Genomic DNA, 23,339 nt, shown 5'->3' on the forward strand with positions numbered 1-23,339 from the left:
CATTATTCAGGAGAAAATCTGCAGTTTTTGTTTCCACGAAAGAATTACCTCACATTCTTGTTTTCTTTTGTGTTCAATGACAGTAAACCTCGTGATTCGTGACGTACAATCAGGCGCATATGACACACTTGTAAAATTGCTGTGTGACGTAATAAAATAGTGCCGTGTATAAAATTCGTCTATTGCATTTATATGTTTGCTTTAATTTACTGTTTAGTATATCATCTTATTTAAAATTGTCTATAATGTGCTAAATTTGCTCTAACATTATACATTAATCTATTTTCCCAGGTGTGTTTTTGTGAATGCGGATTGATACATTGAAAGTTGTAAGCACGGGAAAACTAAGGTAATCCAACTTCCACGCTCACACAAACGCCTCTTTGCAGTGCACCATTAGAAAGAACATTACAGACGACGAAGTTAGGTGTTGGAAGATCTCTGTTAAATGTAGTATCCAACTGTTCCCGAAATACATCTGGGATCTGTTAAGCAAAGTGAACTGTGCACAGTGCTGTGAAGTTCTTTATTGAAAGTGTTCGTGTTGTGATTAAAATCGTTTGTGTTCAACATGGTGTCTGGCGGAATGAATTGTGTGAAGTACCTGCTGTTCTTCTTTAATTTAATATTTGCAGTAAGTATATGCATTTTAATCCAGAAATCTTTTTGCAGTTCTGTATTTTTTTTAAAAAATGGTATACCTATGTTAAGTGCAATAGAACATTTTGATTAGGTAAATTCGGCCGTTCTGTTTGTTCTTGAAATATTTGTACCAACAGTTTCGGCATTTTCGTTAACATTTTAATGATTGCGTTTAAGAATATTCATATCACCATGTATTTTGAAATTAGTAAATGTGATTGAGAATCTAGGATTTTGAGACTATGTCGAACTTGGATGTTTCCATTTCATCTTCAATAACCACCGTTCATCGCTACGTGAACCGTATCATGTAAAATTGAATAAATAAACCAATTGTCCCATATTTCCATATGCCCTTGTGAGTGCATTTGAGATAACCGCGCGCACATACACACTTGGCCTGCCAGAAGAGTACGTTCAATATCCGAGATTACATATCCACAGTTTGCCAATGTTATGCTATATTTTGCCTCTGTTCTCTGCCACCAGCCATGCACCTTTGAAATATGCGTTAGCAAACTTGTAAATTAAAAAACAAAAAAAACGCCCAGGCAGTGTAATAGCTTCACGCTTACATCCCAATTCCCTGCAAGATAAACGCACAGGACATTCACTTGCAGAAATACCCCCCCCCCCCCACTGTCACCCTGCAAACACCCTTTACAAACTGAAATGTAATACAAATATATACAACTTGGGCATGGGTTTACAATACCGGACCACTCTCCAATTTCTATAAACTTTCGCCTACTTACTAATTTCGGTGTCCGGATGACGTATCTGTAGTTCATATTTGGCGGTCACTTGTTAAAATTGTACATTTACGTGTAGAACTTGTAAAATAACCTTGCGATTTACCACGTTGATTGTCCATACACAGCAATTCGGAACCATCTTTCTTTCGCAATTCGTTAAGGCTCTTCCTTTACGCACAACAATCTTGCAACCTTGAATTTTGACGTCAGACGATGAATGCCTACGAGGTTAGGTTAGGTTCAATTAGCATAAATACAAAGAAAAATTAATATTTTCGCTAAGAGACGCATTACCTTGTCTTGCCTAACATGAAAAAGCTCTCTCCCGTGCCGTCAGAACACAATGTTGTGCGATAAGTGACACCCATTCGGGAAAAATGGTGTGTTTCGTGGAGCTGCTGTTCTTATGGTAGGGTTGCGTTAAGAAAACATAGTTTATTTCGTTTTTTTTCTCTATTTCCATACTTGACTGCCAATTATTACATGCAGATTCGTGATTAGGAGGTCTCAATAGTGAGTAGGCGAAAATTCATAGCAATTGGAGAGTGGTCCGGTATTGTAAACTCGTTCCACAACTTGTTTTCCATTAAATTCCCTATTCCTTTATTAAGTTATGACCTACAAAAAACATATAGCATTGTGTAAACAATACTCCAAATAATACATAAAAAGGGGGGGGGGGGGAGGGAAATTACCTGCGAGTGGAAAATTCATAGAAAAATCAATAATTATGAGATGTCTAACAACCTTAAAAGTTGGGGAAAATCAGCACTTGCTAGTATTTGCGCATGGAAAGAATTTCCATTTTTCCCTTGAATCAGCTTCATTAGGGAGGTTCTATGCAAAGGTGATTTTTTGGTTGAAATTTGATCAGTTGTTTTGAACAGTGTTGAATAAACTTTCTCTTGGCTAGCAAGTGCAGTTTAACACTTAATAGTCGGTTATGAACATGCAACTCATTCGTATCTCCCCAATTTCTTAATGACTGTGGGTGGCCTCAGGTTCCGTACTCTGGTAAAAATCTCGTAAGGAAAGTTGAGGGATGGTGACAGGCTGTAGATCCTACACCCTCCTAAGTGTACAGATTTTGGTGTTTTGTCATGCCTTGAAGTTATTTCAACATGCGAAGACAGCAAATAAGAGATATTTAGCTCCAAAATGTGACCAGGGCACGTTCCATTCCTCTCATCCCAGACAGCTTTCACCATTTTTTTAAAAAAACAAAATTCGGAAAAGTGAAGAATAACATTTAGTTACTCTGACCATGAAACTTCACTCCTAACTCAACCAAAACTGAAAACCCCTCTTGTTTAGAAGTATATTTCGTTGCACACACGATAAACACTTGCAAATTTTAAATGATGTAAAGTTGCTATATCGATCAAACCTAACTAGAAGATAAAATTAATATGTATATATAGTATAAAAGGAAGGAGGGTCACAAGAGCTGAATAAAAAGTGAAGGAGGAGAGAAGAAACAACTCACCAGATGCAGAAAAACTTCAAATTTTCCTGACTGTGTGTCACCACATCTTCAGGAGTAGAGAAACGTTGTAGAACTTTGTGACACGAATGAAGTGTTAGTGTGACCTGCAGTGTTGCCAGTGCCACAAAAAAGTAGATAGTTATTTCGCCAGGCTTGTCGAAAACTGTGAGTGGTTTGGAAGGGAGGGGGGTGCACTCATGGCCAATATGTTGGACCTCTCCCAAATTCTACATGTTGAGGTGTTGGTGGATTGGGGCAAGGAGTGGACGATCGCTACCTGGAAGCAGCCATTGTAAGGAATATTGTTGTGATTGGTGTGAATGGCAACAGCAAAGTCCAGGTTTTAGGTGGAGGAGCGATTGTTGTTGATGCGGAGGTTCAGGGCTGTGTATGTTTCCCGCAGGTAGAAGCTCCCACAGATGTTGCAGGTGAGGATATAAATTAGGTTAGAGCTGTAGCAGGTTCCTTTGGGATAGAGGGTGACTTTGCTGGTGGCAGTATGGATCTGGAGGGTGCGGGAAGTGACAAATATGGGGCAGGTGCGAGTTGATTGTGAGTAGGTGGATTGTGGTGGACCAAGATGTTTTGGAAATTGGGAGGGCATTTGAAAATGCCACTGGGCTTGTCAGAGAAGATATTTCTGGTGTCAGGATCACTGCAGGATGGGAAGGAGGGAACGTAGAGGGTGTCTGATTTTGTTGAGGTGGGGCTGATATTGGGTGACAAGTGAAGGGGGTTGATGGGAGTGTATGAACCATGGTTGGTCAAGGCTTGGTGTAGGTGGAGGTTATAGTTCTGTCGGGAGGTGGGTGAGGTGTTGGCCAGGGAGAATGGGGTGGCTTTCTTGTGGAACGGATGGGAGCTGGAGAAGTGTAGGTATTGCATATGGTTGGTAGGTTTGATGTGGATGGAGGTTTCCAAATGTCCTTCCTTCATGTGCACATCCACATCCAGGAAGGTGATTTGGTTGGTGGAGTGTGTCCAGGTGAAATTGATGGAGCTAAAGTGGTTTAGTTTGTGTAGGAAGGTGGTCAGGGAAGGTTCTCCATGTGTCCAAAGCATGAAGATGTCATCGATGAAATGGAGCCAGAGGAGAGGTTTGAGGGATTGGGTCTCCAGGAACTTTTTTTTTTTCCTTCAAGTTTGCCCATGAACAGGTTGACATAGGATGGGGCCATTCTTGTACCCATGGTGAAGATTGTATATGGACGTTTTGATGTTTTTTAGCTTGAGATGTGTTAGAGTAAAGTAATGAACCTTGTTATCTTACCTTGAACCAGCTCAGGCTGAAGGTTTCACACAAGTGAATGTAGCACCCGATGCGATAATTCAAAATTCACCACTTCATAAACACAAAATGTTAATGACAAAGTCAATACATTTACAATAAGAGCTAATTAGTATGTATTAAAAATATTATAAAATAAACTAATCTAAACATGGACTGATAACTTATGCACTGCTCAAAAAATCTTCATCAGAGCTAGGTGCCAGGAAAACCACCTACTAGCAATTGTGCATACTACAAGAAGTTGAGTACCACCCTATTCAAAACATGCCTAAATCTTGTGAGAAAGCATAAAATTAGGGGTTGGGGGACAAAGAGCAAGGAATAGTTACTGATTCTATAAAATGTTCACAACAATAAAAAAAAAACATTTTCTAATTTACGCTGTATTGCAATTTGAACTTAGAATCTTCAAAATTTCATACTTAAGAGAACGGCAATATTACAGCAAATGATCAGTCGCCAGGCTGAAATTGTAAGTTGACTTGGCGACTGGGATTTTTGGAGCCCTGAACTTATGTAAACCAAAATAGAAGTGAAAAAGTTTTTTGGAGAGCTGGATTTAATAGTGTTAATAAGTGGTAGAGTCGTGCTGCGCTGCCTTGTAATCAAGGAGTCCCAGGTTCGATCCTCGGTGGAGGCACATAGTGGTTCGGATCCCACTTTAAACTGTAGGTTCAGTCCCGATTAGCCTTACTGTGCACAAAGTGTACTTAAAAACACCAAATCAACAATACCATAGTGTTATTAATTTTATGTTTTTTTGGTTGGTGACGTGAGGTTCGATTCTGATAGTAATTTTTGATGTTTTTGTTAGCTTAGGAATGCTAAGTTTTGTCATTATCGTTTGCACGTGTTTTTCATGTAGTGTGCATAGAGCTGGTGTTGATGAGTAAAAAGAAACTGTGAAAGTATTTAAGAGAGGACTTTTGTGCAGCCCAATCTTTGGAATTAATCATCTGCTATTTATGGTTTCTGCTTTCTTATATAACAAGGAACGCTCAAAAATTAATGCCCCACATTTTTTTTCTCAGCTAATATTTAATTCACGTTAATGATATTGTTGTATGTATCCTCTATACCAGGGCATGAAATTTCAAGTTTGAAGTCAGTCGCCGGACTAAAATCTTTGGTCGCCACTATTTTATATTGATAAATAATAAAAATATGAGCAATTATTAAGAAGAACATACCTTAGGAATTAATGTTTATGTAGCGCTGTCGTTCTGCACTGAAGTACCACTTATCAATCACAACTGTTGGGTCAAACACTGACCTGATGGGGGGGGGGGGTCATTTACGGAAACTCTGAGCAAATTATCCAGTGTCTCAGTCTTTAGAGAGTTCCTGTAAATAGTCTTGAGTCTGTTGTGACAGCTGAAACCTCTCTCACATGAAGCTGTGCTCACTGGTAAACAGCACAAAATGTCAAAATCTGGAGCAAATTGGGGAATCTTGCTGAACACTCCTCACTGTGAATCTTCTCCAGCATCTGATTCAAAGTCAGAGAAGGAAACAAAAGTTTGTATTCTGCCCACTCTGCTAACAGAACATCCATTTTCTCATAAAGGCTCGGGTTCAAGTACATGTAGAGCTACTTTATTTCTTCTATCCCAAACTGAAGAATATTTTCTTTGGGAGGCCAACCCAAGGTGTCGAAAACATGCAGAGATACAATCACATCTGTTGATATAGATTGCAATCTTTCTGTGATGTGTACCTTCGCATTGTTAATTAAGTTTCCTCTAACAGTCTGAAACTCTCGCTTTCCATTTTGAATGTATGTGAGCTGCACATCCCTGATCTTCCCTGAAATTGATACATGGTCCAAGAAATCTTGTTTGCTTGGTCCAACATTAGATTCCAGGTCAGCCAAAACTGAAATACAGTGTTCAAAAGACTCTTATTTTGCAGTGCCACGCTTAAAGGGTTCAGTTTCCTGTAGAAATCCAAAAGGAAGTACAGAAGCTTAACAAATTTAAATTGCTTCAAACTATTCAGCAAACCCTTAGCTTTAGCGCCATCATTGTCTTTTCCATGGGTCACCTGTTCAAGATGGTTCACAACAGCTTCCCATGATTGCAAGAGATCTCTTACAGCACTTTCTTTGCTGGCTAACCTCCTAATAGTGTAGATATCACTCAGTTTTAGAATTTCTTCTCCTATAACTTCTGCCGTTTCTCTCAAGAGGTGAAGTCTTTAGCAGAGCCATGATGAAACTGAAAAATATTCCTAATCACGGAATCAAATGCTCTAAGATATTTAACTCCAACACAGCTAACTGCAAACGGTGTGCAAGGCAGTGAATATTTATAATTTTATTACAAATATCTTTCATTTGCACACCCAATCCTGATTTGTGCCCGACCATATTTGCTGCACCATCAGTACCCACACCTACAATGTAATATTTGTTTCTGTATTTATTTTAACCTATTGCCCAATCTAAATAATCAGTTATGGCTGTGAAGTGACCAGCAGAAGTAGCGTTTGGGAGCTCTATTACTCCTAAAATGTCCTCTTTGATGTGACCATCAATTGCATCCATGTATCGAACATACACATTTGCATGCTAGACTGACAGTCTATCTGTGGATCCATCAATCAGAAGGGTAATGTATGTACTTTTCTTTATTTTCTCCACTAGATCTAACTTCAAAGTTTCAGCTATGAAATGAATAAATTCTCTGCATTGCTTTTTATTGCCATACTTAGGTAGAACACTCACACTTAATTTTCCTGCCAAACACAGCAGATCTGCAAAGTATTTAAATGGCTTCTCATGTTTAGCTACATAGTATGCTACATTAAATAAATTTGGGGTCAGCATTGAGTGGACACGGGGTTTTCTATTAGCTCGCTTTCCAAAACCATGTATGAATGTTGGATTAAGATGTTCGGGCGTGTTTGACACACATCTGAAACAACAAAATTTTAGTCGCCAACCCCAAACTTTTGGTCGCCCCTGGCGACCGGAAATTTCATGCCCTGCTCTATACATGTTATTTTTCAACATAATCTCCCTTCACTGCTACGGCCTTACGCCACCTTGGAACAAGGGCTTGTATGCCATCTTGCGGGCTGTTTCTTGAACCATGTTTTCGCAGCACGAAATAGTCTCTCTGAAGATTGCCTCGGTGGTTTTCTTCACATTTGTGTCTGGTGTAACTCTCCTGTAGTGTTTCTTCAGTTGCTCCGTGTTGATGTACCTGTCAGAATTTACTGTTTCACCTTGGGCCAAAACATCAACAACGACGTTCAAACACATCAGGGTTATTTGAAGTGGAGGGACGATCACACAGTTCAACTTCATCACCTTCTGTGGACTTAATCCTCTTCATCCATCGCCCAACGGTACTCCTGTCCACTGCAGATGTTCCATAGACAGCACACAACCGTTTGTGAATATTCACCACAGTTTCGTTCTTGGCCGCCAATAATTCAATTACCGCTCTCTGTAATGAGTGTCAAACAGACCTGCCATCTTTACTCACCACTACACTGCTACCGCGTATCGGTCGAACGTGAAACTCTGCATACAAACTAAGGAAGCATCACAGTCTGACTCAGGAACAAGACACTTCGATATCTTTAACCTCTATTGAGAAAAAAATGTGGGGCATTACTTTTTGAGCATCCCTCATACATAAAAAACTTCAAAATCTATCAATTAAAAAAAGATCTAATTTTTCAAGGCGGTGTAGTCTGTCAAAGGCCTTGAATGCTGTTTTAGAGTTTATAAAAATCAATTTTGGCAAGTAGGTGTTAGACTTATTATATTTTGAGTAATAATGAATTTATTAGTGGCCAATGGTTATTTATTTGCTAATGTAAAGAGTTAGTCACTACACCTCAGTATAGCCTTGCACTGTCTCAAAGATAAACCTAGGTGTTACTGCTTGCTGTAGGGTGTTATAATCTAAATTTCATTAGAAACCAAAAGTGGTCGGTCGGTCATTCCATGCCAAACCATCCAAGGGTGGTTGCATGACCATTTTAGAAAAAATTCATTTTTAGTACATAGGTTTGTACATGTTTCTAGATATCAAAACCAATGTTAAAAAAAAAATATTGTCTTTAGTTCTCCTGGGGCAGCCATTTTTCCAACATGCCGCATGGCTTTTTTTTGCTCATGTAGCAGTATACAGAAACCTTAATATCTCAAAAACCATTAAAGCTAGAGACCTGAAACAAAATTCATTTTGTAGCTAATGAAGTATACTTCCTATGATATTCAGGTATGCTTTGCTTGAAATTGCATCGTAAGTACAAAAATTATGGTGGAAAATGGGGTAACAATAGTTTAAAAATTGCATTTTTAACCCTGATTTCTTTAATGAAGGGGTTTAGTCTAAGGCTTGATTTTTTTTTCATGTGTAGACCTACGTACAGGGTGTCTGTAAATAAAATATCAGTGCTTAGAAATGCACCCCTTTTTTATATCATGGGCTCAAACATGGCCGTTCATTGAATTTTGACAGTTTTCGGGGTTAAATATCTCAGATGGGTCACTTTAAAAATTCTGAAATTTGGCACAAAGGAAGCCCTTCATGAACCTTACTCACAGTAAAAATCTCAACTTTTAGATTCAACTCGTTTTGGTCAATATGAGGTAACATATGTCACCTAATTTCTGACATTGCAAAGTAAGGTTAAACTACATTCCATACTTACAATAATGAAGTCTTTTCTTTCTATTTTTTTAAATTAGGGTTAAATAAAGGCTCAGAAACAATAGTAACATAAGGTTTTAATACTTGACTTACCATAAATTGAAATTAGAAGGTATGACAATTGAAAATCTGCGAAATTTCACTGCAAAAGGTTTGATTTATTAGGTACCCACGACCAGTTGGTGTTGTCAGCTCCAGTTTCCTATTCATTCTCTTTGTTAAATCAGGCAGGATTCTTTGTTCTTCCACTAAGTTCCTAAGTAATTATCAGAAACCTTCTGTTCTTCACATATTTTTTCTTGGCCAAGTGGTAGCGATCAAACTGATGATTCTGACCTTTTCAACATTAGTTTTTTGCTCGTTTACATTTTTCTTCTTATAATTTCAATTATATGATTGTACTGGCCATGCAAAGGATTGTCACACTTGCTTTCCTTTTCTTCAGTTTTAATGCTTAGTGAAAAGCAACTTTCCAGTTTCCTTTGCACTCCTTGTAGGATTTGAATAGTTTTTCGAGCAAGATCACTTTATTGTTTTTCTGCAATCAGCCTCCTCAGTTTTGAAACAGGAGATGCATAAAATACAGAACAGACTTCATGCATTTCCTTTAGTTTTCCTTGGCTTGGCACAAAGACATGATTTCAATTCTGGCATTTAAGTGAGTCACTTTCTCCACATATGAAACTTTTACTCCCAACATATCAGGCATATTGATTTAACTGGTATAAGGCTTTCTTGACACTTTTTTTACCTTACCTTACTTAACCTTTTCTTTAAGTGGTACTTCTTAAGATCACAACATACTTTACCATATAAAAAGCTATATTTAATGGTATTTGCATATTGTCTCTAAGCCATACACCTGTAGTCTTGACCTAAGAAGTGTTATCATTTTCACTGACTTTGTTAAGATTAGTTAGGTCTTTGGGAACCTTACCACATGGGTATTTATGACAGTCCTCTCCAATTAAAAATATTACAGAACACTTCATTTCCTGTCACAGATAACGAACATTCACAAGTCACTACTCTCGGCACATTAGGCAAAGGAAGAATGACAGCAGAGATTGTACATGCACAGATCAATTCCAGGCTTGCCTCACATCCTATCAAAACATGTCTCTGAATCTTCTGCTGTGCATGACTCACATCTATTTCAACAAATGTCTTTTCTTGGAAGAAAAAAAAAGTGGAAAATAAAGGAATCAAAAGATAATATATTCTACCAGCTTTGACACTCCAAAATAAATATCCTACTTTCAGTGGAGTGCCCAAGGAGGGGTTTGTGGGGGTCATAACTTAATACCTTTGGCCTAGTATTTCATAAACAATTACGTCAAAGGCAGGATAATGTGGCAAAAACAGGGCTGTATACTAAGTCCCTTCGGTTGGCCACGGTGGCTCAGTCGGTAACGTGTCTGACTACCATGCTAAAGGTCCCGGGTTCGATCCCCGGCCGGTTCAAATCCGGGAACTTTTCTAATGATGGAAGCGGCCCCGGTGCCCACCCAGCATCGAATAACATGGGTTCCTGTCTGAAACCCTGGGGGGGTAAAGGCGGTCAGGGGCGTGATGCTGATTACATCACCCCCACTCACGACCGGATCAAGAAAGTGTGGGGCGTTACCCCCACACCCCCTATACACCTTCATGGCGTGGTGCTAAGCACAGGGGAGCACTTTACCGTTACCTTTTTTTTACCTCCCCTCCCTTTCAAAATTCCTGGACATGCCACTGCCTATGCCAATGCCTAACTGCATGCCACTGCTGCATGTACTGCTACATTGATAAAAATATGGGGGAAGCTCAGTTTTGGAGCTGGAACTGGTCGTGGGTACCTAATAAATCAAACCTTTTGCAATGAAATTTCGCAGATTTTCAATTGTCATACCTTCTAATTTCAATTTATGGTAAGTCAAGTATTAAAACCTTAGGTTACTATATTTTCTGAGCCTTTATTTAACCCTAATTTAAAAAATAGAAAGAAAAGACTTCATTATTGTAAGTATGGAATGTAGTTTAACCTTACTTTGCAATGTCAGAAATTAGGTGACATATGTTACCTCATGTTGACCAAGACTAGTTGAATCTAAAAGTTGAGATTTTTCCTGTGAATTAGGTTCATGAAGGGCTTCCTATGTGCCAAATTTCAGAATTTTTAAAAGTGACCCATCTGAGATATTTAACCCCGAAAACTCAAAATTCAATGAACGGCCATGTTTGAGCCCATGATATAAAAAAGGGGTGCATTTCTAAGCACTGATATTTTATTTACAGACACCCTGTAGGTAGGTCTACACATGAAAAAAAAATTCAAGCCTTAGACTAAACCCCTTCATTAAAAAAGTCGGGTTTAAAAATACAATTTTTTAACTATTGTTACCCCATTTTCCCCCATAATTTTTAGTACTTACGATGCAATTTCAAGCAAAACATACCTGAATATCATAGGAAGTATACTTCATTAGCTACAAAATGAATTTTGTTTCAGGTCTCTAGCTTTAATGGTTTTTGAGATATTAAGGTTTCTGTATACTGCTACATGAGCAAAAAAAAGCCATGCGCCATGTTGGAAAAATGGCTGCCCCAGGAGAACTAAAGACAATATTTTTTTTTTGAACATTGGTTTTGATATCTAGAAACATGTACAAACGTATGTACTAGAAATGAAATTTTCTAAAATGGTCATGCAACCATTTATTAAAAAATTGGTTGATTTGACATGGAATGACCCGAAGTAAGTTGTAGCTCTCCCAAAAGCAACCTTCTACACTTGCTGAAAGCTACTCAGTATCTGCAAACTTAAAAAATTTTCAGCACAGACACACACACATGTTCATCTCCTCATCAGATGGAATTGCAGAATCTTCTTATTGTGCAAAACCTGTTGAAGTAAATGAAACTATTGGGAATCAATTGAAGCACTACCTAAAAAACCGAATGAATGATCTAATAGTTGCTTGCACGGCATGAATATTCTGTATATCTGTAATTGATGTGTTTCAATTGAGAACAAAGCAATATCAGATGCGTGAAAAAGGGATGGTAAAAAAAGAGAGGTTGAACAAGAACTTGAGGTGGTCATCACCGTAAGATCTTGGGGGACTTAAAGCATACACCTGAACAAGATGATGTAGATTACAGTGCATGAAGTGACCCAAAAGATAAATCATTCTTTGTCCAGTGATATCTTTACAAGTCTTCATGCCCAAAGGGTAGAACGATACAGGATGCCTGAATTTTCAAAATCAGTACCAAACATTATTTTGTTTCAGTATTTAGAGTTCGCGTAAGGAAATTTCCATTGCATTTTTTTTAATAGCGAGTAAAATATGTGTTTTCTGTATCATATGTATCCTTAAATCAGAATAAAAAACATGCCATTATATATTTTTTCACTGTTACTAGCAGAATTTTAAATTTTTTTGTGGCAATATGGTAAGAGTCAGCCATATATTAGAATGTATAGTGTAGGTTATTATTCATGCTGTTACAAATTGTCTTCTTTAGGAAGAATTAGTTACTTTTAATTCAGTTTTGTATTATTTAATAAATTAAATTTTTCTTGATCATATTTCAAAATGTGTAGTTTTATCTTATTCTAATAGTAGTTTCTTGGCCAGGGCTCGAAATATCTCAGTCGCCTCATCGCCATGCCGACTGTGATGTTTTGCTGTAATATTTTCATTAGCCATAATTTATCTTTTCCTGGTGCCTGATTTTCAGAGCTGGCAACTGGCTGTGAAAAAGATCTTTCGAGCACTGTTCTTGGCCTTTTTATATCGTATTTGCCACAAAGGAAAGGAAGAAAAAAAGCTTTGCTTCTGAGAAAAGAGGGACTTGCAACTGAATTATAGGATAGTTTTTTTTACCCCTGTTCATGATATGCTGATAATTTTCTTTATTCCTTTCAGGTATCTGGAATTGCAGTCCTGACAGTGGGAGCAATAATCCAGAGTGCTTACTATGATTACACACACTTCTTGGACGACCGAGTATTTTCGGCTCCTCTATTGCTAATTATTGTCGGTGCGATCGTATTTGTGGTAGCATTCTTTGGTTGCTGTGGTGCCATGAAAGAGAACCATTGCATGATAATCACGGTAAGTATTTTTAACCATTTAACACTTAAATATTAATCTTGCTTCCACATATCTTATTCAGGGTGTCAACCAGTCTGAAAAACATGGAAATCTGCTGTTTTTCTGGGAAAAACCAATATTTTTGTGGTGCTAAAAGTAGGTTCTTGAACAAAGAAAAGCACAAGGAGGAAATTTAAATTTATTATGGACAAATTATATTACAGTTTGATATACTGAGTATTACTGACAGTTACAGTAGAAATTGCACATTGAATACTCTAAGATAGGGGCCATGTTTTGAACTATTTTCAACTAGAAATCTATTGCAGTACATGGCTATTGGCATGTACCACTTTCTTGTTGCAATTTTTGGGTTGTGTTTGCTTGATATATTAATACATATATTTTAAAATTTTGCTATAATTATGTATTATTTATGTTGTAATTGTTATTTTGTTAAATAATATTCTTTGTTTATCATTAGTCAATACGTGGCAAGACAAGCAAGCCTTTAGGGGGCCCTCAGCCATTGACATAGTAGAGGGTTGGTTCGTATACGCATATGTAAAAAATAAATGTAATTACTCAGGGGTAGTGCTGATCACATCACCACCAAAATGACAGTTTGAGAATATGCAGGTTCCTGTCCCCCACATCCCCTAAATGTGCCTTCATGGCAGGGTGCTATGTGCAGGGAGAACTTTACCTTTGCAATGTATCATTTATGTGATTCATACTTAAATGAATAATAATAATACATTAATAAAAACAATAATTTCATAATTAGGTTTAACTTATTTTTCAGTTTTTGAGTCAAAACATTATAGTCAGGTTTGTGTGCTGAATATAGAAATGACAAGCAGGGTCCTTGTTTTTAAAAAAAATCATGCTCTTCATTTCAATATTGCCTAGAAGTTCAAGAATCTTAGGTACCAAGTGCTTGTCTCGTACTACTTTTCAATAATCTTGTTCCTTTGGATACTAATTGTTCTTTCTTCAGTTTTCAGTGCTGTTGGTGTTGATCTTTGTCCTGGAACTGGCTGGCGGAATTGCTGGGTACGTGCTGCGAGACGACGTGAAGGAGATGCTGGAGACCAAGATGAATCAAACCATGTATGCTTACGGAAATGGAACAGACAGCAAGAAATCATGGGATGTCTTGCAGCACGATGTGAGTTCTAAAGAATCTTGGATCATTTACAAAGGAGAGTCAAATGAAAACCTTAAATTATTTTTGTTTCTTATCTAGTACACTTTTGTATGTAGGGTTCCACAAGTTAGCCGAGTTTTAGCACAGACCTATTGCTGATCTACATATATTTTCAATTTTGAGTTAGTGCCTGTGTACCTCAAGAGAAATAAGTATTTGGGGTCCACTTGCAGTTACTGCGAAGGCCTTTCCACCTATCTGCCTGTGACCAAGCCCCTCTTGGATGAATGAATAAAGTAACACAGCTAAGGAATACAAAAATGAATAAAAATTACTAGTATATTACACAAAAGCACAATTTGTACGACAACAAAGTACCACCACTTGTGGCCAGGCTGCGCTCGCACACACACACACACACACACAAAGACACTGAATTCAGTTCTATTACGTCATTCATATGACACATACTTCACGTGGTAGGCCCTCACTGCCATCTAGCGAGCAACTCTAATCACACTACAAAACTGAACAAAAAGAGATTAAATTTTCATTTGCCGAGAAATTTCTGTAAGTTTTAGACTGACAGAGAGCAAGGAAACACTCCTATTCACTGGTGCAAGTGTGTAAAGGAGGCATCATATTTAATATGACAAAGAATGCCATTTTGAAGCTCGCTGATCAGTGTTGCAGTCATGAGAGTGTCTTATAAATTAATAGTAGATACCTCATGTAAATTTCAGCTGTATACAGTCTGTCCTGTAATTTTGGTCAGACTTTTAAGGTTTTCATTTGACTAATGTAATGTAACTTTGGACAATTTTCACTCGAAACGCAAATTTAAAATGTTTCACAATACTGTTATGGTAAGCCACAAGGCAAATGTTCAGTTATTTTATCATCCTTCAGTTTCCTGCCTCTGGGTGGGTCGGCATAGAAGTCAAGCCTCTCCATTTTTTCCTAGTCTTCCACTACTCCTCTCTTTACACGGTGTTCCAATCTTGTAGTCTTCTCCTAACACTCTCCGCTATCTCCTCTTTACACCCACATCTTGTACTTGGTCTTATTCCCACTCATTGTGCATTGTAAGCTCTTACTGGTAGTCTTTCTGCATCCATCCTCTTCGTGTGTCCGAACAATCTCATCTGTACCTGATCTATCCTGTCCTGAAGCTTCACCATCCCCACTGTTTGTCAGATCTCCTCATTCTATCTCTTCTACTCTTCCCCAATATACTCCTCCTCCACTGCCTGATCTTTTGTCGCTCTCTTGTCACTGTTCAAGTCTTAGCTCCATACGTAATTATTGACACATAGTATGTGTTGTATATTACCTTCTTGCATTTCATAGGTACATCCCTGTTCCATATCAATCTTCGAATGCTTTGATGTAGTCCACCACCCATTTGTCCTCTTCTCTTTACCTCATCTATTCTTCCATTTCTATCAACTATGCTTCCTAGTTCAAAGTTCTTTTATATTATTTGCAATTAACCAGTCTACAGTCCATGCATGCTACATTAAAAGGTGCCAAAACGAGGGGGGCAAAGACATTTCCCTTTGTATGTAAGATGTAGCATAGTGCGGGGGCAAAAGTGGTGAAAATTTGGGGGCAACTGCCCCCTTAATCGCCTGCACTGTAGAAAAGGGAAGCAAGCATATCGCTATCAGACAACAGTTATGAGCATTTGCCTACCATCTAGTGGCAGTATGAGGAAGTACGATGTCCAAGCATTACTCAGGATTGCTAACTTCGTAAATGTACGGCAAATGACCATTGAAGTAAATTTTTGAATTCAACTCCGTATATATATGTGATCCGCACACTAGAGAAGTTTGTGAACTCCGTGTGTGTGTGTGTGTGTGTGTGTGTGTGTGTATATAATACATACATATACAGGGTGATTGGTAATTCGACCTATTCCTGGAAAGTGGTGATACTAGAGCACATTTGCAACAAATTTGACCCTATGCACCAGGGGTTGGAAATCAATGGGTTTCGAGTTATTAGAGTTTGTAGATTTTCGTGACCTATTCAGACTTGCGACCAAAAAACTACTACACCCTGGGCACTCAATCGACATGTTGCTAACAGGTGACGAATGAGTGACTACTGGAAAAAAAATCCATGCCCAAAATTCCCATACCCACTGAAAGAAAGAGTAATTGGAGCACATGCCATGAAGAAATTTGGGAATTTTTGTTTAAATCGAAGAGGATTACTCAAAAAAATGGTAACACACTTAGTGTAAAAATTACAGAAAAAACTTCCTCGTTTCATAAGCTCTCCAAAAATATACAAATGTTGTCAACTAGCACACGGGTTGGGGGAAAAATCTGAATATGAAGTGGAGAAGCCACGTTGTAGACCTCTTTGTCGGTTGTGAGAAATAAAGGAACAAAAATGAGTGAAATAATAATGTTATTTACCATTCTCATGATTCCAGGTTGTCCGAATTAACTGTTACGAAAACTACAAATCCTGTTCAAATTGCCTCCCCCGGTTACATATGCAAGCACACAACCTGCGGCATACTTCAGACACAAGTCACTCGCGTTGACACTCAGTCTCATGTATTGGGTGGCTGTCACAATTCTCTCTCTCAACTCCTCTTGGGAATACACTGGTGTACTGTAGACTAACTCTTTCATGTGACCCCAAATGTGAAAGTCACATGGCTTCAAATCCGTACTCCTCACCGGTCAGGGGGTCGGGCTGCCTCAACCAATCCATCACATGGGATAATTTTCGTCCAGCCACTGTCGCACACCCCAGAAATAGTGGGCTGGGTAGCCATTGGTAAATCATACCCCTTTTTGTGGCGAGCGGCACATCCTCCAGCAGTGTCGTCAATTCTTTCCTTAGTTTTCGTAGGTAATGCCGTTTAGGTTTTGTGGAAGATAGAATGGCCCGATCACATGATTGTGGATGATTCCCATTTAGCGAGAATTTTCTCTGGTGAGCCTTTTCGTTAGATTTTCTGGGGTTATGACCCTTAGGGGACCAAAAATGCGCATTATGAAAACGTATTACCATCGCGGTCGAATTTGGATTCATCGACCACAGAATTCTTGTCAGATGGGGGTCTACAACACACCTCCGCTTTATATTCAAATTTTTTTCCCAACCCGTGTGCCAGTTGACAACATTTGTATATTTTTGGAGAGCTTATGAAACTAGGAAGTTTTTTCCGTAATTTTTTCGGTAAGTGTGTTACCATTTTTTTTAGTAATCCTCTTCGATTTAAACGATAATTTCCAAATTTCTTCATGATGTGTGCTCCAATGACTGTTTCTTTCTGTGGGTATGGTAATTTTGGGCATGAATTTTTTCCCCAGTAGTCACTCAATCGTCAGCTGTTAGCAACATGTCGATTGTGCCCAGGGTGTAGTAGTTTTTTTCACAATTAGTAGTTTTTTGGTTGCAAGTCTGAATATGTCACGAAAATCTGGTGCATAGGGTCAAATTTGTTGCAAATGTGCTCTAGTATTACCACTTTCCATGAATAGGTGGAATTACCAATCACTCTGTATGTATATGTATGTGTGTGTGTGTGTGTGTGTGTGTGTGTGTGTGTGTGTGTGTGTGTGTAATAAGGTAAAAGGAAACACTCACCGGACAGTAGGAAAATTCAAAATTTTCGCTAATTTATAGCATCATCGGTGTGAGAAGAAACAGAAGACGGAACCTTGAATTGAATTTTCCTACTGTCCGGTGAGTGTTTCCTTTTACCTTATTTGAATTTTACTTAGCCCTTTTGGCCCTCCTTGCTTTTATCCATTATATATATATATAATGAGTGTGTGTGTGATTAGCACTCTAAGTACTTATTTTAAACTTGGATTGTTTCATGATGGATGTGGTAAACTTGGTTTAAAATTACTTATGTGAAATTTTCTAAATTTCACTAAGTAAATGAGATTGTTTGTTTCATTAAATTCAAATAAAGTAATTTTTAGGATTCTGAAAAGTGTAACACTCTTTATAGCATTTTACCCCTATAATTGAAGACTTGAATCACAATTTTGTGTGTAAACAGTTCACAGATTCATGTTAATTGATGATGAAACCTAAAATAAACTTGTTGAGCTGTACCTGTGTTGATTTTGCATCATTAATTTCTCTATAAATAGTGAATGATTTACTTGCAAGTATCTGATCCATCATATGTGGTTTTACTGCATAATTGACGTGTGGCAATTAATATTTCAGTTGAAATGCTGTGGAATTGATGGCCCCAGAGACTGGGAGCGTGTGTTTCAAAATGAAACTCTACCTGGTTCCTGCTGCCTGAATGACATTGAGCATTCATGCTCTTATTCGAAGAATGCCACAGTTGTGTATCAGACAGGATGTTTGGCTGAGTTTCAGGATTTCATTGAAAGCAATGCATTGAAGATTGGTGGTGTTGGAATTGGTATTGCATTTATCCAGGTATGTTAAAGTAGTAGTTACGTAGCATTGAGCTCAAATAGTTGAATGTGATCGATGTTTTCCAAAAGGGCACCCACCTTTTCACTTATCTTCAGGCGAGTGTGTGAAAGTTATAAAAGTTTCTCGCAAACATGAGACAAACAAACTTGCTTGTACATGTGCAAAAGCTCCTTGCTAAGAAAATCTCTGCAAAGAATCCCCCACAAGTCCCTAAGGTTCAAGTAAACATACCTCTAGGAATATTTGTTTCTGCCACTGATAATATAGGGTGTTTCAAAATGATTTGAATGGTTTCAACTTGTATTTTATTCATAAATTGTCAAAATAAGATTCACACATATGTAATATACTGTTAAAGTTTAAGTGCCAATGGTTATTGCGAACTTAACTCCAAATGCTCAATAGGATCACCCTTCGTCACTCTGTACACGTCAGTACGGTAATCTAGCTCCATTCAGACATGTTTCAGTATAGCAGCACTAATGCAATAGAGTTCTTTGAAATTGTTTTATGAAACTGACGTTGCACAATCACGACTGACCCTACTCTCTCAAAATGTTTTCTCCTCGCCACTGGCAGCCATTTAAAAAAAAAAAAAAAAAAAAAAAACTTAAGGATGTGTTCGAATATATTTCAGTGGATATTCTATCTGTGGATCCGTAATTGTTTGGTATTGCTCACGGAACTTGTTTTTATCATTCAGATCATTTTGAAACACTGTATATGTGATCTGATGGTTTTTGTTCTTAACCAGCAGGGTTCAAATTCACTGCAGATTGGTGATGGGGCGAAGGGACACCCACACTGTACCAAGTGTTTCAGAAATAATTGAGGGGTTACAAAAATTTACTGCAAGTAAACTATTGAACTTAACGTTACTGCAGCCAGTCCAGAATGATCGAGGAATGTAAACAGTTTGTGCGTGTATGCTTTGTTAAGCTAAGAGTTCGTATGTCTGCCACTAGGTGCCACTCAATGTTTTGTCCCCAAGATCACCGGACCTTACACTGTGACTTCTTTTTGTGGGGTTTCATCAAAGACAGGGTATTTGTCTCGCAGATGCCATGGGATATTGCAGCCTTAAAGGAGCATCTCATCGCAACGATAGACACTGTCAACAGGCCGATGTTGATGTGTGTCGTGTCACCCATGGTGCACACATTGAACACTTGTAGGGGGGGGGAACTTTGCATTCCTAGTTTGTCGCTGGACAGGTTTCATTAACATAAGTTCAATACTTGCAATAAATTTTTGTAACCCCTCAGTTATTTCTGAAATGCATGATGTATATATATGACTTGGGGAAAGGGCAAAATAAAGACATTGAGAAGATAATAGTTCTCTACATGAAATTCGCATGTAAACGCATTACATACTTTGCGACAGCTGATGAAAGGCAGTGAGATATGGAGAAGAAATAACAAGGCTGACTAATGTCTGTGGTCCCGGGGATTGCAGAGTTGTGTCCTTGGAGATGAGACTATTTTTGGTTCGTTCTTTGTTGGGTTTTTTTCAATGTTATTACACAAAGTATATTAGAGTTCAAAAATTGTTGTTTATCTTTTGCTCTTTTGCTGTTAGAACAAAAACCGTTCCCCCCTGGAAAAGTTTGGTGGAGGAGATATTTTAGGACGATTATAGGTGGAGGAATTCCCCCTGGGATTTCACACCCTGCCTACCAGAAATAAAGAATGAACAATCAGATTCCACGTGATTACTTGTAAAAGTTTCTTGATTATAGATATTTTGTGTGAAAAAAAATAACATTTATATTAGTCTGTTGCATTATAAAATGGTCTGGAAAACATTTTCAATTATGTGGAAAAGTCTAGGAGTTTGGTTTAGCAAATTGAGTGTACGGAGTATGTGTGGTTTTCTGAATGTCTAGGGAGATTTCACACTGTAGTGGTCATGTGTAGAGGCACATATTTTTGGTAAATAAAAAAGCAAAATTTTGGTACAAAAACTGAGTCAAATTTCGGGTTCAAAGGTATGTAAATTGACATTTTGGTGTAGTAACTGCATTTATTACATAAAATAAACATACCTCTTCTAATAGCACATTTATGTAGTTACCAGAGTATCTAGTTTATTCCTGTATAAATGGGTCCATTTTTACTTCTCTGATATTTACAGCAGAATTAATAAATTTTCAGTGAATTGCATAACTCTCAGGATAATTTAAACTTCAGTAAGTGAACTCTAAATTTCATATTTAAGAAAAATTAACTTTATAGTGTGTTATTTCACATTTTGTGTGAATAGTGCAGAATCCTTTGTTCAGTTGGTGAAATCCAGAAGTGACACGTGTTGCTTGGGTGTGAAATCTCCCATTACATGCATGACAACAACAACCAATATATGCCTATCGTTGGTTCTTTTGTATCCAATACTTATTTTAAGCAACATTTGTTGACATCTTTTGTGTACTAAACAAGTTTTTTTTTCTTTCTGCAGCTTGTCGGAGTTATATTTGCGTGCTGCCTTGCAAAGTCAATTAGAAAGGAATACGAGACTGTTTAAGTGTGAAATATCCATTGCTTCAAATCAAGAAATTAAAGGATCTTAGTGCAGCAGACTTTTTTAAAAATTTCAATACTTCAAGAATCTACGACAAAGGAAGAATAGTTCTGTTAATTAGAAATATGGAACATTGAGAAATGAAAAAAAAGTGCATCACATTAAGAACAGCATAAGTTTGTGGTGTTTTCAAGTTTGAAACACATAATGAGCGTTCTTTCACTCATATTTTAGGAATCTGTTTGCTGTTGTATTATTTTATCCAAGTGCAAGAAAGGGAGCGAAGAGGAGTATGATGATCTTTTTTCACTGTTCAGATCTGATGTTGGGAAAAGGTTTTTTGAAATAAAAAAAAATGGTGTTGTATATTGTACTTAAGACAGATTGCCCCATCTCAAAACAAATGCATCCATGTATTCATTCCTTCAGCAGCTGTTTATATGTACAACATAATGGATGTACTGTTTCAATATTATGAAAGTATCGTTAAAGAAAAAAGTAGCACTATTATGTAATTAATGGTATTTCTGGATTTATGGAAGTGTGTGTTGCCTTCAACCTTTACGCATGTGTAGACTTTTATGTCTTGGTGAGCAGTTTATTCAAGTTGCATGTCAATCAAAACAGTAAGTTGCTTAGCCATGATGTAACTGATAATATCTACTTTTGGAAATGTATGAAATAAACTCCATACCAAAATATGGTGGAAGCTATGGTCCAGGTTATGCCGATACGTTGTGAAATTCGAACACCTCGTTCTGAGTTTTAAAACAAGTTGATTTAGTTTTATGCTCCTGTCGTGTAAATATTTCATTTTTTTTATCATGCTTCCAATGTGTATTTTAAGAGATTTCACACTGAAATGATAAGCAACAAGCGACATGTGCCACTTGATAGCAGGTCAATCGGTTGCATCATTTTGGACCATGCAGGCATCTCACTTTGGTGTGAAATGTCAGTGCGTTTCACTACTGGGATATATTCCGACAAGAAGTACGAAGGAATACATTAGTAAAAGATTATGGCTCGGCCAAAAAGGAGATTTGAATTTGTAATATATTTTTCAATATGAATCTGAAACTACATAATAGTGCTACTTGTTATGTACATAACACTGTATGGCACAGATTTCTCTATCAAGTTAGTGTGTGATAGCGTGCCAGTATCTTGATACATTATTTACTCAGATGTTTTCTGGAAAAAAAAAGTTGTTTTCTTGTACGGTAACTAAGTTCAAATATTTTTTAACGTTTTGTGCATACTGCCACAAGAAACCGTTCACCTAATAGTACTTTCAAGGTCAGCTATTATGGTTAATTCTTTTCAACTTGGAAATTTGTGACAGTATGCTTTGTAAGTTACATATTTATTATATATTATGTGTACAGTAAAGTTGTGCTATTCTTGGTAATTTTGAGATTTAAATAAAATCTTGTTTTTTGATAATTTGTAGATTTTGTATGTAGAATGGGATCAACACCACTTGGAATATTGTTAATGGGTAAAATTGCTGTTAATTTTAGATTATTTCTATAAATTGACACACAATAACAGTTGCAACAATTTTGCGTATTTGTGTTTTTTACGTTATGGTTTCAATTGTATGATTAATCCAAATCGCTGGATCATTTTACATAATTTCCCAGATGGAAAAAAATCTTCTTTGGCATACGTCGTTGCCTTGTAATCAAGGGGTCCCAGGTTTGATACCCGGTGGAGGCATACAGTGGTTCGGATCCCACTTTAAACTGTAGGTCCAGTCCCAATTCGCTTTACTGTGCATAAAGTGGACTTAAAACTCCAATCTTGTTTGGCATACAAGAAATCCCTAAATTCCATATATTGAATCTTATGTACAGGGCAGTGTTCAGAAAGTTACTTTTAAAATGGTAACTAGTTGCAGGTACTTGCTTTAAAAAAGTAAGTTACTTTCTGCTGAAAGTTATCTTGCAACCAAATTACACAAATCGATCATTAATTGTAATAAAATATTTTGTGAAGACTAACATGTATTTTGCTTATTTTACTGGTACATAATATAAGTCTTCGTATATTTATACTTACTACAAAATAGTGCTCTCCTGTGCTTTGCGCAACGCCATGAAGGTGTATGGGGGGGGGGGGTGAAGTTCACACTCTTTGATCATGGTTGAAGGTGGGGGTGATGTGATCAGTACCACTCCCATGGCCGCCGTTGCCCCCCAAAGTTTCCTTCAGGTACCCACTTTATACGACGCTGGGTGGGTGCTGGAGCCGCTTAACAGGTGGGAAAAAATCCAGTTCTCTCCCACAGAGTATCGAATACGGGG

General features: G+C 37.6%; 1 protein-coding gene across 1 annotated transcript; it reads left to right on the forward strand.

Moving 5' to 3' along the window:
- The first annotated feature begins 342 nt into the window (after positions 1–342).
- LOC145992805 (CD63 antigen-like) lies at positions 343–22,476 on the forward strand. Its single transcript, XM_083129197.1, has 5 exons — positions 343–634; positions 12,759–12,947; positions 13,927–14,097; positions 18,289–18,510; positions 20,968–22,476. Exons 1-5 carry the CDS (start codon positions 572–574, stop codon positions 21,031–21,033), a joined length of 711 nt encoding a protein of 236 aa, XP_082985323.1. The 5' UTR covers positions 343–571; the 3' UTR covers positions 21,034–22,476.
- Positions 22,477–23,339: the final 863 nt, after the last annotated feature.

Source organism: Lepisma saccharinum, chromosome 1 (genome assembly GCF_977018435.1).
Source record: "Lepisma saccharinum chromosome 1, izLepSacc3.1, whole genome shotgun sequence".
Taxonomy (NCBI): domain Eukaryota; kingdom Metazoa; phylum Arthropoda; class Insecta; order Zygentoma; family Lepismatidae; genus Lepisma; species Lepisma saccharinum.

What these genes read in the sequence shown, in the direction of transcription:
- LOC145992805 (XM_083129197.1), top strand. Translation starts at nt 572, where the DNA reads ATGGTGTCTGGCGGAATGAATTGTGTGAAGTACCTGCTGTTCTTCTTT. An exon ending in TCTTTAATTTAATATTTGCA is followed by an intron (nt 635 to 12,758) that starts GTAAGTATATGC and finishes TATTCCTTTCAG; the next exon opens with GTATCTGGAATTGCAGTCCT. An exon ending in GGGATGTCTTGCAGCACGAT is followed by an intron (nt 14,098 to 18,288) that starts GTGAGTTCTAAA and finishes TTAATATTTCAG; the next exon opens with TTGAAATGCTGTGGAATTGA.